The sequence below is a fragment of the Charadrius vociferus genome, unplaced genomic scaffold (genome assembly GCF_000708025.1).
Source record: "Charadrius vociferus isolate BGI_N301 unplaced genomic scaffold, ASM70802v2 scaffold475, whole genome shotgun sequence".
NCBI lineage: Eukaryota > Metazoa > Chordata > Aves > Charadriiformes > Charadriidae > Charadrius > Charadrius vociferus.
Genome location: NW_009648337.1, coordinates 2,652,622 through 2,667,201, shown reverse-complemented (window position 1 = coordinate 2,667,201; position 14,580 = coordinate 2,652,622). Strand labels below are relative to the sequence as shown.

The 14,580-nt window shown below is 43.6% G+C and overlaps 1 protein-coding gene across 1 annotated transcript in view; it reads right to left on the bottom strand.

Moving 5' to 3' along the window:
- Positions 1 to 14,580, bottom strand: part of ZNF423 (zinc finger protein 423) — a 192,716-nt gene that overhangs the window by 163,576 nt on the left and 14,560 nt on the right. Inside the window, exon 2 of the mRNA XM_009885072.1 lies at positions 1,389 to 1,589. Within this exon, the coding sequence (XP_009883374.1) occupies positions 1,389 to 1,485 (97 nt within the window). The 5' untranslated portion in view covers positions 1,486 to 1,589. The remainder of the gene's footprint in view (positions 1 to 1,388; positions 1,590 to 14,580) is intronic.

The following is a 14,580-nucleotide window of genomic DNA, read 5'->3' as shown; positions in this document are numbered from 1 at the left end:
AAAAGCAAGGATTTCTCTATTCAATGGCATTTTCTTCCTTACTACCCTGTAGTAGAGTACGAATGCAATTTGCAGAAGTCTCAGGCCAAAGCCATTGCTGTCGGCTGCCCAAGAAATGACCTTGCAAGAAGCAGCCTTTCAATTTTATGCACTTTCAAGTTTGCAGCCCATGTAGGGTTTAAACAAGAGCACAGAGCAAGGAGCCCTGGGGGCAGGCTAGGGAAAAGCCCCAATGTCCCGCTGTCCTTCCTCCCAGCAAGAAGACGGGAATGAGAGTGGGGGGACCTCGTCCCCGCAGACCAGAGCGGGACAGGGGAGGGTGCTCTGAGGGTGGGACTCAGATCAAGTCGAAGCTCCCGCCTGACCCTCCCCTTCCTTGATGCACTCTCTTTCTTGTATTTTTTCATAGATAAGCATCATTTTACTTAAACCCAAAAAGAAGAGGAAAAAACATGGACTAATTACCAAACAAAATGAGCGGCCAGGGAGGAATATGCACTCAGGGGAAAGAGGATGGGACACTGCTGCACCCTCTGCCAGCCTCAACTTACACATCTGCCATAATAGCAACAGCTGAAAAATATTTTAGGTAAGCGAGGAAGAAAAAGTGATGGCAGAGTATGCCATTCCAGGAAGGGGAAGGATGAGAATCTCTGATTCAAATACATATGAACACATTCTGCGCTCCCCCTCCTAAGATTTTATTTAATCTTTGGCAAAATCTGCAAAGCTTTTTACTACCCCCGTAAATCGGCTTAGCGTGCTCTGCAGAATACCTGCTGCTACCGCCGGCCATGCAAATGCAGCCATGCAAAAGCAAGATGCGTTGCAATTGTTCACACCAATGCTCTGAGCTTGTTCTTACTTTACAGAAAGTAAAATCAAGATCAGCGTAGGCTAATGCTGTCCTCACTTCCATAAAATTCAAAGGGAGATGCAATAATAACCTAGGGAGAGCAGTGTATTTTTAGGGTGGGATTACAAAACTCGCACTATGAATTTTACTCTCAGAAATCGTCATGTTCTTTTACGGGGTTCAGAGGCCTTTCTTCCTGGGAGTTTTGCACACTTCGGTCATTTAACTTTTTTTATCTTCCTACATTTGGAGAGAAAGGGAAAAATACCCGGCCTGAAACTTTTAGCATTAAAAAAACCCACAACATTTTTGCCTAACGTAATTACTGACAGATTCCAATTGGAAAGCTGTTGCTTTTATTTTAATTTTATTAAAGGAGTGAACAAAGGCTACCCAAGGCACCACAATAAAATTACATTAACTGTAAAATTACATTATTAATTCTTTAATCTCACTTGAGGCCTCAAGCTGTTGCTATGTCCAATTACCCAGCTAACCACCTGTCAGAACTGTAAAGCTAGTTTAACATTACCTCCAGGACAGTTGTGTGCCCTGTGTTCAGTCAGGTCTGCCAGTGAATCGAAGTCCTGCTGACAGTTATCGCAGGTGTAAATTGACTCATCCTCCATGTCTTCATCTTCCTCATTTCTCTCTTCCTGGCTCGTCACACTGTTCCTCTCTTCCAGGGCCCGGCTGTCCTTCGCTTCGCTCTCCAGCTCTCCTCCCAGGCCACCTGCCAACAGCAAGAACATCCTCTAAGTTTGAGAGGTCTGAAAAATAAGAGCTTTAAGAAGGATGTTGCACTTATTAAGATACATTTAATTACAGCCGCTCTCACATTATTCCCGACACCTTTCATTATATTAATGTGGTTTTTATATCATGCGGTGCAACAATTCTCAACTGTATTCGCTGCTGCTTAGTGCGAATCCTGCAAACACTCTCTCCTAATCTTCTCTGGTGGGTGTATAGCAGGAGCCTCCAACTCTCTGTCATATAAAGTTGTTAGTGTTTTATCACTTAACCAGATTCGCAAAGCTTTAAAAATTGGCAAGATTAATTACAGCCCGCAAAGAAAAGGCATGCGCTGAATTTTAATTCTCAGTGCTCTCCTCTCCCCGCCGCCTCCAAGCCCCAATATTAGTAACAACAAGAAAAAAACTGCTCTAGCTGAAGACCCCCAAAGCACACGCATACCCCAGGATGTGAGAGGTCCCACTGAACTAACGAGAGGTACTTTGCTGGGCAGACCAGCCTTGCGTTGTGCCGAGCTAGCTGGGAGCCAACAGTATTGCACCTGACCTTCAGGTCTCTCAGCTCTTTTTTATCTTCATCTGTGACCAGAGCATAGGCTAGCACAAACACCTTTGCCAAAAAACCCCAAGTTTTCATGCACATTAGTGTACAAGGAGACTGAGCTCCCTGGCAGCTCCAGAAACACCCTGGTGCAGGGGAACTGTGTGCCCCGGGGCGGCGCAGCTGGCAGCTCCGTGCACAGGGCGGCTGGCTCTCCCTGCAGCCGGCAGGGGGGCAGGATGCAGGGGGGCAGGATGCAGGGGGGTGGGATGCAGGGACAGCCGGCCACAGGCAGTCCCCCCAGCATGCGCTCAGTGGCCTGTCAAGAGGAATGGGCTTGCAGCCACATGCTCATGAATCCAGGACACCCCCTTGGCCACAGTGGTCCCCCAGACATGCCTGAAGCAAGTCATGCCAATGGCTCGGTGCAGCACTGCAGCTGGCCCTCATTTGGGCTCTCTAGAGAGGCTGTAGAGGTAAAATAGCCCTTCTAAGTCCGTGTTGCTCTCTCAGCAGGGAAAGCATCCATTAGTCACACTGACCACGCTGACTGGGCTTTGGTGACCAGCTGAAGCAGAGATGCCTGAGCCTCTTCCACGTGCATGTCCCACCAACACGGGCAATACAGCCGCAGGTGCTGTGCCTGCACCATTTCGCCTGCCTCTGCGAGCACTCACACACTCCGAATACACCCTGTTGGTAAGACGGGGACATTTGAAAAATCATCCAGCAAAGTGAAATGGAACCGCAGGCTCTTCCAGCAGAAGAGATCCTCCCACACTACGCACCAGCTGACCCCGAAAGCCCAGGAGCTGCTCGAGCCAGGCAGGAGGGAGATGCCACCTTGTTGGTTTGTGATGCGTTTGGGTTTTAAGCCATTAAGGAAACACCAGCAAACAGAGAGATGAATTGTTTCTAAAATTAGATCAGCGCCAAAAAGATTAAGGACAACCAATGCTGAGAACATGAAACAAAGCTGAAAAATAAAATTTATTAAAGATGAAAACTGGTTACCACAAGCACTGCAATTCAGACACACACATTAGTAGGGCTCTGCTACCACTATCCAGCCAGAGCACATTTTATACTATCTTCTGCAACACGCGTGATAACATAAATCAACCGGTGTAAAACCCTCTGCAGTTTTCCATGGAGCACTCGTAACACGACATACCCTTCGAATTGCAATGGAAATATTAAAAATCAATGCCTGCTTGTGGCGTATCACAGCATCCCTCTTAGCAATTAACTGATCTACACATTTTCAGATTGTTTTACTGTTAAATTATACATACCTTTCTACTACAAAATTTCCATTAAGGGCTAGATATAATGTTCGTCTTAACAAATCAGATATGCCACTTACACAGCGGTAACAAATTTAAGGATTTGGTTATAAAAAGTATCACTCACTAAGCTCTCCATATTGTAAGTCATAATCTGTACTATGTTTATTCAATAAAATGCTGTTTGCTGAACCTTATGCTTTATAGACTCCTCTGTAAATAAAAATATATTGCAATGAAAAAACACATGATTCTGGTTCTCTTTATACTATTCACCAAATAAGTTAAATTTGAAACTATGCTAGCTTTGCTTCACACACAATTTAATGTACGTATGCAAATTATCACTTCCATATTGTCATATTTACTTGGCCTACCTTTTTTACAGCCTCTCATCCTAGACTGCAATCACAAACATTTTAGCTCATTCTATCTTTTTTAAGCCTGTATGTCCTGCAGACTTGAGAGTTAATAAATCAGAATGTCAACTCTCTGGTTTTATAAGACAGAAACCTATAAAAACAGTCCAGGTATATAAATCTAACCCAAAGAACTGCCACCTGCTTCCACCCGTCTCCCGACAAAGACCTCAGGGAAGAACTTCTGAACTGACTTTGCCACAGCCTGAAGAAGAAAGTTTTTAGGCAACTTTGGTGAGGTTTAAGGACCTTCACTAATATTTTTAGCAGAAGTATTGTCTTTTGACAGTTAACCTAAAGACCAGCTGATCTGGTGAGTACACTGTGACAAATTCATCCTTGGTTTTACTCCAACACTTTGTGACTACAGCAGGGATAAAACTGTTCGACTGAGTCCAACAATAACAAATAATTTAGCACACTGCTTTAGGAAAAATAAATTGTACAATGTGAGATAAGAAAATAGATTCCCGGCTGCAAAGCAAAATTCCAGAAACATTTTTTAATTCCCTGTTGAATGGGAAATCTGATCCTCTAGGCAACTTTTCAAAGGCGTCGTTGCTTGACAGAGTTGTATGTCAAATAACACAACAGTGAATCTTGCATAAATTATTTAGCAAATGCAACATTGCTTTAAAATGAGATTTCTTTTTTTCTGTTTTCAGCAAGTTGAAGGAATTTTATATGTCTGCCACGCCTCAGTGTTACTGTCCTTTGAATAACACGGTCTACAGATTCCTCTGCCAAGCTGCATGCTTGGTGCTTGCCTTGTAGAAACCAAACACCACCAAGAAAAATCTGGGGTGTTTCTTGGTTTTTTGACCTTTGTCTCCACTATTTTGACCACAAGCTGCCAGCGGGGTGTGCAGGGTGCGGGCGGCCCCAGGGAGACGCTAGCTCCTCGCCCGTGGGAGCGAAACAGCCAGCGAGCGCCAGGGCAGTGATGGGAATGGGTGGTCCATCCAGCAAGGAAAATCTTCAAATGCAGCCCAGCTGCTCCCGCCGTGAGCTCAGTTTCCCTGACGAGGACAGCAGGCCACGAGCATTCCTCAGGAATTCATTTCTGAGGAGTTCTGCTGTAGTAGTTCACCAATTTAACTTGCAATTTTCCCGCTGGCAAGAACTGCAGGAGCATCCTGCCCCAGCGCAGCTGGGCAGGATGGGTGCATGCAGGCACGAGCACACTGCTGAAGGGTTTGGGGTCACCATGGGAGGCCAAGGCACTGCTGGCACCAGGAACAGGTGTTATTTTGGAGCAGGGTCTGGCTCTAAGGTGACACATCCATGCACCACCACACAAAGGGGCTCCTTGGCAGCCAGAGCCAATGGATCCTTCTGAAGTCTCCAAAGATCAGTAGCTACCTCGCAGCATCAAGCACAGATATGTGTATTAACTGACACAGCTAATTTTTAAGATGGCCTTAGACATGAATGAACTTAATTCAATGGTAAGTAGCTTGTATCTAAATTGCTAAAAAATAACAAAAATAACCGACCTGTGAGGAATTTGTACAGGGAATGCCCTCTGCCGAGGCGGCACAGCACCATGAGCGCACAGCTCCCAGCCAGCACCGGGACATTTGTGTACAACACAAGGGTATGGCCAAACTTCAGCAGAAGGGAGCTGCTGGCACCGCATCTTAGGATAAATTATTGCTAATTAATTCTAAAGCGGGGGGGGAAAAAGCCCTTGTATTTGACAAAAATGTTATTAGTAATTTTTAAATGAACCTGCCATCTCTAATGATGGCTTAACAATTTTCTTGCATGAGTAAGAGGATACAATTTGAGACATCAGCCTTGAAAGTACACCTCACTACCTGAAATGTCAGGAAACGGGGTTGGGGGGCTTTTTGGTTTTCTTTTCTTTCTTTTTTGCCTTTTCTTTCTTCCTCCGCCCTGTAGCACAGTGGAAGGCCTGCAGGGCTTTACACAAGAAGAATATTTTACCCTATGACCTAAACAATCTGGCTAACAGTCAAGAATATGTTATTCTAATTGCCAGTAAAGTTGATGTTGTTAATGACACTTGGTTTTTCTGTAAAAGCCAGCTTATGCTCTAGAAAGTTACTATTTCAAAGGGGACGTATGAAGAACTGGGAGTGTTCCTGCCTGACCTGGTGGTCCAAGGAATGCGGCAAACTTGGCAAAGCTGGAAAAGCGAATCCCCAAAGGTCCATCTTAAAAGTTGCAGTCAGTAGAAATGCCTTCTGAGCTGTGTTCAAAACAGCTCTGTTACAGGAACAACGCGCTCCTAAAGCCAAATATTTGAAAACAGATTACATGTACCATGTTCAACTCAGGCCTCGCTGAAGTCAAGAGCAAGTTTCCACTTGCTTCAGTCAAACCAGGATTTACAGCACCGCTGCCAGTCTGGGGTTATGCTCGGAGCCGAGTATGGCAGAGCCTCAGCCCCGGACCACAGTGCCAGCCCAGCTATGATGGCAACAGCAAACTGCTTTGGGGACTTCAGTTAGTGATGCAGGACTGAAAGCACAAGAAGGTCAGAGCCACACTGAAGTGAAGCTAATGCCTACCTACAATTTCCACTGAGAGACATGGAAACGGGTAACACCGTGCAACACACGGGCCAGAGAAATTAAGAAAGGAACAAAACTCCTAGCTTATTTTTTTCAGCTGTGGAATCAAATATGGATAGTTTAAACTTTTTCTCTTATCAGCACAATACAGGGCAGGTAAGCCTTTCTGCTAGTAAATTTTCTGGGGCTTTTCTTTAATTTTTTTTTTTTTTTAAGCCTGAGGACTTCTTAAAGCTGGGATTTATTTTAAAACGAGGATTGTTCTTTGGAACACACTATTTAGTGCAGGGTCATGTCTGGCTTTAAATACCTGCAGTTACGGGGTTTCCATCAGGAGTTGTTTCTTCGCAGTAGGCATACACTGACTTAGTGCTAGACACCACTTCCTATCGCAGCAACTTTGCCGTGCAGAGCTGCAGCTGCAGTCTGCAGAGTGCCCAAAGCTGTGCTGCGCAAATCACTACCCAGGCAGGTAGGCACGCATGCACACACGCTGCCGAGGTCCGAGAGTTGGAAAGCAAAAGATAAAATGAAGAGGGGGAAAGAGGCATCTCTTCATTTGTCTTGGTCTAAAGAAAAAAAACACTTAAAGGTCTCACAAAGGGCTGCGATAATTCCTAGTAGTTTTCCAGAGACGCAAGACAAGTGATAAAAGTAAATGAAACTGAAGAAATAGAAGTTAATTGCTGGAGGACTGATGGGTGCTGGCACACAACCGACAACTCCTGGGACTCGGCGGAGCCCCGCGGTGCCCGCCCAGGGTTGCGCCCGCCATGGGGTGCTGCCTTCCTGCCCCGCGGCCGCAGGGCTGCTGCTCAGCTCCCCGGCAAGACAAAAGGAAAGGAAATTTCATCTATAATTAGGAAGTGAGAACAAAAGAAACACATGAGTTAAAGGAAAAGCCTAATCTAAACGTTCGTTAGTAAACTTTTTGCTCGGTGTCAACTGCCAAATGAGTGTAGGGGAGGTCTCTACTTTTATGTGGTTTATTACATTTTAGTGTTGTCTCTAGCACTTGTCATACCACAAGAGAGTCCAAAGTTCTCTGTCATTTGTGGTCAAAGAAGAATGAAAAGAGGCAAAGAAGCCATGAATGTTTTAGTAATGAAAACACAAACAAACCTCAGCTGAAATCTTCCCATAGGATGAAAAGTCTTGGCTTTGCTGGACAACCCCGGTCTGTGGCTCTTCAATGTTTCAAAAAACAGCTTTTTTAAACACTTGCATCTTGAACACAGGTGTGTGTGCTGCCTCTCAATGGGCCATGGCCCTAACCTGAGCCACTGTAAACCACTGCAACCACACCCACACAGAGCAGCCAAAAACCTGCTGCAGCCAAGCAAACCAGGTGAGAGAGCATAGATTGCATCCCAGACCCAGGACCAAGTAGCAAAAGCAGCTTGTTCTGCACATCGAATCCTTGCTATGTGCATCAAAAGCAAGCAGGTTTGGTGCTCCATCATGCAGTGCAGCATAGGGCTTTCACACAGTGTCAAACCCCATGGGGGGAAAAAAAAAAAAAAAAAAGGTGCCTCGCTGAAAAACAAAGAGCCAGAAAAAACAATGCCTGAAACACCATGGTATATTCATGCAATGTCAAATTACACGGGATGACTACATGACAGAGCAGAGCGAGTGAAGCAGCACAGGCTGCCACGCAATCCTGCCGATGCTCAGTCTCCGTGTAACGCTCCATGCAGGCTGAAGAGATCCATGCATCAGATCTTGCCTTCCCTCAACAAGAGGAAAAAACAATCATAATACCAAAAAAATTATTTGATCCAGCATGTAGTTAATGGTGTTGGCCTCCTAAGACTTACAACTTAATAAAATTGATCTCACTGCAGTACTGTAATGAAGAACAGTAGGATAAGGCTACCCTTGAACCATGAAAATTGTATATTGTTACCTCCTCGTGCCCTCCTAGGGCTATGGCCGCTGCAGCCGCTCCAAGCTGTCATTTGTCTGACTCTGACAGCAGACTCCACCGGCAAGCGGCAATGGTGGCTACGAGAGCTTTTTTTGGAAAGGCAAGGGAAGAGGGAGAGTGCTCAGTGTTAGGTATCTCTCTGGATAATAACCCACAGGATAAAACCACAGATTGTACTAATAATACAGTTTTGTGTGAAGTGTGTTAACAATGAAATATACAAAAGTCAGAGATTTTAGGAAGCGCACATTATAACATTTCACAACAGTCTTATTACACGCCAGTATGTATTAAATCATATTAATTTCTAAGTAGGTGGGCAGTTCTGAGCATTCTTCTTTAGCTTAGCAAAGAAAAACTATTTTGGTAGGGTACTGCACCTCCTTCTACATCTGGTTGTACACGCGCTTTAAGAGAAAGGGGTTCCAAGCTAAACACCCAGTAATAACTAGCTAACTACTGCTGGTGCCTGCACCGCCGCTGCCTGCTGCTGCTGGCATGGCACCGCTCACAGAATTGTTAATGACAACCCTGCACCCCCCCCGGCATCCTCTCAGCATCCTTCTATTAACTTACTTACACCACCATTTCACAGGGAAAATGTTCATCTTACTTCACTGACAGGATACAATTTTCTCAAATTAGCAGCTACAATGTTTAAGAAACCCTTAAGTGTCTACCTTGAGTTTAAAGGCACGGTAAGAGCTGGCAGGAACACACGGCAGAGGACTGGCAGCTCGTTGCACCTTCCTTTGCTGTAGCACAGTCACAGACATCGCACGCAGAACGGATAACGCGTGTGACTTGTGGCCGCCTTGCGGTGCCTTGCTTTCACCTGACCCCACCTACATCTATACATGGCTATCTCCATATGGGACAACTACCCTGTTTTCTCCAGTGAAACCAAGACTGCGCCCGGTGTTGTTCTGCCTCCATGCAAACCCAAGCTCGCTGCTGGTATGTGCGTAGTAACTACCAGAACGTAGGGATATTTTTATGGACAATCCTGGCCTGGTGTTCTCTAAGCCAGTGTAACTATCTACACCTAGCATCTGACCTGAAACCCACCAGCTTTGCTCAGTCAATGATTTTTATATCATGCTCACATACACAAAGTCACCCTACAAACCCTAGTTTTCTTGGATTTCAAGACTTCCGTAGTACCTTTTATTCAACATGCTGGAGAAACCTTTTATTAAATGCTGCTAATTTTTTTATTGATCAAACTGTGAGCCATTTCATTTTCCATTATAGCAGAAATCTCCTATAGGAGCATTCAGATTAAGTTTCTTTATTCTGTCTCTAGTAGCACGTCACTTTTAATCAGTTTTTAGTTTCATTATTGCTTAAAAATTAGAAAGCAGTTTCTCTGTTCTTTATTGCTTTTTTTTTGAGTTTAGTTACTGAAGGGTTATTAAACTTGGAAAATATACAGACAGGCGTAACGTGCTAAATAAATTCCTCACTGCCTCTAACCAACTTTAACATTAGCTTTTTTTTATAATTTTTAGGTTTATTTTCACTGAAAGACTGCTTGTAATTATTACTCATGTTCTCCCCAAACACTTATGTTACTAAAGTGTGAAATGTCTTCTAACACAAAGACAGTTCTCTGGGAAGTAATTACAAAAATGCATTCAGGGGCAATAATTTTATATTAACTGTCAGCAGTATACATCTTCTGAAAAGGCACTTGTTATGAAGGAATTATTTGTGTGGAATTTGAAGGCACTGAAGGCGAAGGAAAACTACAGAAACACATTAAACTGAAACTCCAGCTCCCTCATCAAGGGTCAGTTTATGTTTAAATCATTACCTTGAAAGCAACCCCACACCTTCTGAAGAGTCTATTAGAAAGACAATTTCAACTGATGCACAAATTGGACACAGTCTCCACTTTTTGGTGTGGAACAATTTACACCCCCCTTTTTAAGGAAATTTCTGAGCAGCTAATCACAAAGTTATATCTGAAAATTATGGGCTTCTATTAACCTTTCACTGATGACACTAAAAATACTTGCTAATGATTTATGGGTGGTAACAAAAATAGTGGCCTCAAAGCTGAACAGGCACATTAAAAAGATGTCTGTAACGGATAGAAGAAAAGATTTAATGAACATTTTATAGTAACTTTTAGCCTGTAGGCTAATCCCTCAGTCCAAAGGAAGGTAAAATAACTCAGTGAAATTAAAAATTAAAAAAAAAGTGAAACCCAGCAATAGTGATTAAGCATCACATCACTTTACAAGTGTTTAAAAAAAAGAAATCAGTGAAGGAAATCATAAAAACACCACCAAACAGTAAAATTTCCTCTTAATCGTACCTGCAGGTAATGTTTCAGCCTTTCTAGTGCTTTTACTAAAATGATTTAGATGTTACTATGTTACACAACAAATGCATTTATACACCAAAAAGCGGACAAAGAGCTAAGTTATTATTATTTATTTGCATGCAAGCAGCAGTGGGATTGTACTTTATAGTGTTAACAGCACATAGTGTTTATCAGCTCTTCAGCGTTTGGCAACTGATTTAACAGTATAAATACGGGATGTAAACACTTCCCCGCCACAAAAAGCACTGTAAGTGAATTTTAGAGAACGCAATGAAAGGCAGAGAGCAGAGCAGTCCGGAGCGTGCCAAGTGTTCAGTTACTGGAATAGCGCCCGGCTGGTGGGCTCTCCCCAGTTCCTGCCCTCGGTACCCCCGCCGGGGATCCCGGCAGGGTGCCTGCCTGCCCCTCTGCCCACCAGAGGAGAGCACTACCCCTCTTTGACACTGGGGTCTCCTCCTTGGAAAGAACGGACTCAAAATCCAGGGAGGTTTTGGTGGGCTACAGTGGGCTGCGGTGGCAGCGAGGCCCAGCGGTTCGTTAGCAGATGGCAGAGCAAAGGAGGAAGGCACCTCTCCTGCGTGCATCTGACCCACAAAGCACAGCCTGTATTAGATCAAAAAGTCTCAGTCCTAGAAGGGACATCTTGCTTTCTACCATGGCTCGTTTCTGCTCCGTTTGCTACCAGGGACATTCCACATCCAAGCGCAGACAACAGTTACCCCCGCTTTTTCACAGTATCAACAACTCACGCTTCTTCCGATGTCAAATAGCAATTTGCTTTGTAGATCTCTCCGGCATTCAAATCAAATAGTGTGTTTGCACACAGCTATCCAAACCTCTCCGCTATCATCCACAGAAAACTCTCATCCACTTACTTAAGACACGCAATAGTTGCACAATGGATTATCTGCCCCTGGAAACAAGACGTTATTGTCCACTTCCAGAGGCTTAAGGTGCATCTGAATGGGAGTAACTGCCACCTTCAGTTCTGATAATGAGGTTGAAATCAAAACTGATCTAAAATTCATTTATATGCACCAGGGAATTAGTATGCAGCAAGTATTAACTTCAAAGTGAAGTGCACTTCTTCGTAAAATGTACTTTCACTCTTTGACATGCAACTGTTAAATAATACTGGCCATCGTAATCTAATAAAACTCCTGTCAATTTCCAGCACAAAAAGAACACTTAAACTTTATTTAGGTATATGAATATTTTAATAATGCTTAACTTATTTTTCAAGTCTTTGTTGAAGACAAGTATCCTGTTTCCAGTATTCCATGGAATCCCACTCCCACCTAACACAGAACATCTTAATCACATTTTAATTCATAGGCATGACAAAAAGTTTTCTTTCCTTTAAGGAAATGGTGTGAATTTTTTTTTTTTCTTTAAGGTGAAGCCAGATATCTGTAAAACTTAAATCTATAGCTCCCTGAACAGACAGAAAATTCTGAAGGCTTAATAAAATTCACATGTGGCTTGTTATTGCAGCTGCATATCAAATGCAAAAATAAGGTATTGACTGGTTCTGCTCAGAATAGCTGCTGGAACTCATTAAAATAAACCTGTTGATTTTTAAAGAGAGAAAAATTACAGATGATGTAATTTACTGTAAGTGACAAATGTGACTATGTATTTCAATGTTTGAATCCCCTTTGCCTAATTCAAAATGCAGATTCCTTTGTTGTTCCTCCATAAGGTCCAGGACTCTGAATTGTCCTTTCTGCAGGTAGGTTCTGGCCCCCGGGAGATTCCTGTCTTCAGTGCCTGCAGCGTACGGACACAGGAGTGAGATGTAACAGGAAAGCAGAACAAGGCCTCAATACAAAATGCCCTCTTACGTCCCTGAATATATTTCTGTTCAAAATGCACTTTTCCCATGCTTCAGATACAGATTTGTTTAAAAACTATGCTAAGAGGAATGCCTTTCACAACCCAAACCTATAGGATCCTACATGTAGCATTTGCATTCATCTTTTTATACCTATAAAAACCCCAAAACTGAGAGGGAAAGAGCCATAGCACTCTGCAAACCATCAGGAACTAAGGGGAGGAATCGATACAAAGGGAGAAGATGGAACAACAGAGGAAAAAACGTATTGGGGCAGGAAGAAAACTACACTTAGGCAAATTAGAGAAAGCAATAATTATTTCACTGACCTTCTCATGGGTCTTGGTTTGCTCAGAACCTGCCTGGATTGTTTTCCAGTGGGAATGATAAACGTGCGGCTGAAGGAGCATAGAAGGGACCCGCTTCTGCGATAACTGTGCCTGGAAGTCTTCAAAACTGTGATTAAAGACCTGAGAGGTTTCTGTGGGGGCAGGTTCGTGGAGTTAGCTTCTTGGGTAAAATTCCTGTTTATACCCAGGGTATAGAGGGTTGGACCTGGACCATAACCTAGTTGCCGGTTTTGCGGTCTGATCAAATACCAAACATCGTCTTGGAGGAAAAAAGCTCACTGACTTTCTCTCTACAAATCTGGTTTGCTTTGGAAAAAAGGTTCTGCAAACACATCTATGGAAAAAGCCACATTTTCCCAAATGTATGCTCATGTCTCTCTGCTACCAGGTCCTGCTAACACCTCTACCACATGGGAGCCCTCCAAGCAGGGCACAGCCAGCAAAGTGAGCGGAAATTGGGAAAACAGTACCTCACCTGCTGCTCCAAGCTGGTGGGGACATCTGTAGGCAGCCCAAGTGATTTAGGAGCGGAATACCCACTGAATGGCAACGGACTGTAGCAAAAACCCATGAAATTGGAAATTAATGAGAGTTAGACACCTACGTGTCTAAACAGCTTTGGAAGAGTAGGGCTTACAAGCTTTTGGAAATGTTACCCCCAGGTCTCGTTATGCATGTGCATCTCTGCATGACCAGCACCAGGCTGGGCACCATGTCCTGATGCAGTTATCCAGACCACAGCGAAAGGATTTAGTTGCCTTTTTTTTCACATTCATTAACTTAAGATGATTCTCAACCAGAAAAGAGAGGAAAGCCTGTGCAGCTCATATTATGCAGCATGGGGAAGGGTATTTAACAGGTGGCCAAGCTATTAGAGAGGCATCAGATTCTGCAAAAAGTATTACCTTCCGCGTGACCATGGCCAGCCCCCGCCGCACAAACACCTCTCATGCCCAGCAGATACACCGAGGAGAATAATACAAGCCAACAGGGAAACCAAATTAGCCGAACAACTCAAAAACATTCTTGCCATTTTTGCTTATTCTCTTTTCCCCGGTTTTAAAACATGATGTGATTTTGGGCTGCGGGCTCAGTGATGTTTCAGTTTGTGTTTAACACGAGCTCACACGCAAAAATTAATGTACCTCAAATTTCCTTTCTCATTTCTTTCGTTAATGCCAAACTCTGAAGTCCTACACGTTTCACTTGACAAAGCCATTAATTCAGTAATTTCACATAATTAAATCGAGCAAAGTAGAGTATTTAAATTGGAGCTAAGTGAAATATACTTCTGTGCGGCTCATGCTGTTAGAATTGTGCTGCATGCTATTCTGCTGCTGCTCATTTATTAATTTGGGATCGGCTGAAACGTGACACCACGTAATAAGGAATGCGCTGGCTTCAATCGAATTAGAAATTAAAAAAAAAAAAAATCATAGAGAACAGTGAATCAAGCACCAAATGAAATAAGTTAATCCCCCTGAATGAGCCCTCAGCAGAGCACTTCTGCACCCAGCTGAAACCTGCACCCAGGTTTGTACTTCCCCCGAGATAACTGATTTCTGGCAAGAGGGTTTCAGCTATTTATCCCTGGACCAAGTGAGCTGCAGCAGTCCTCCAGCGTGGTGATCCTTTTAGCAGCGATAACACTTTTTCTCCTACTATCTTCCTGCATTCTTTCTTCTAGCCCTACATGGTAAAGAAAGTGTGAAAAGACTTTTAAAAGAGTTGAAGCTA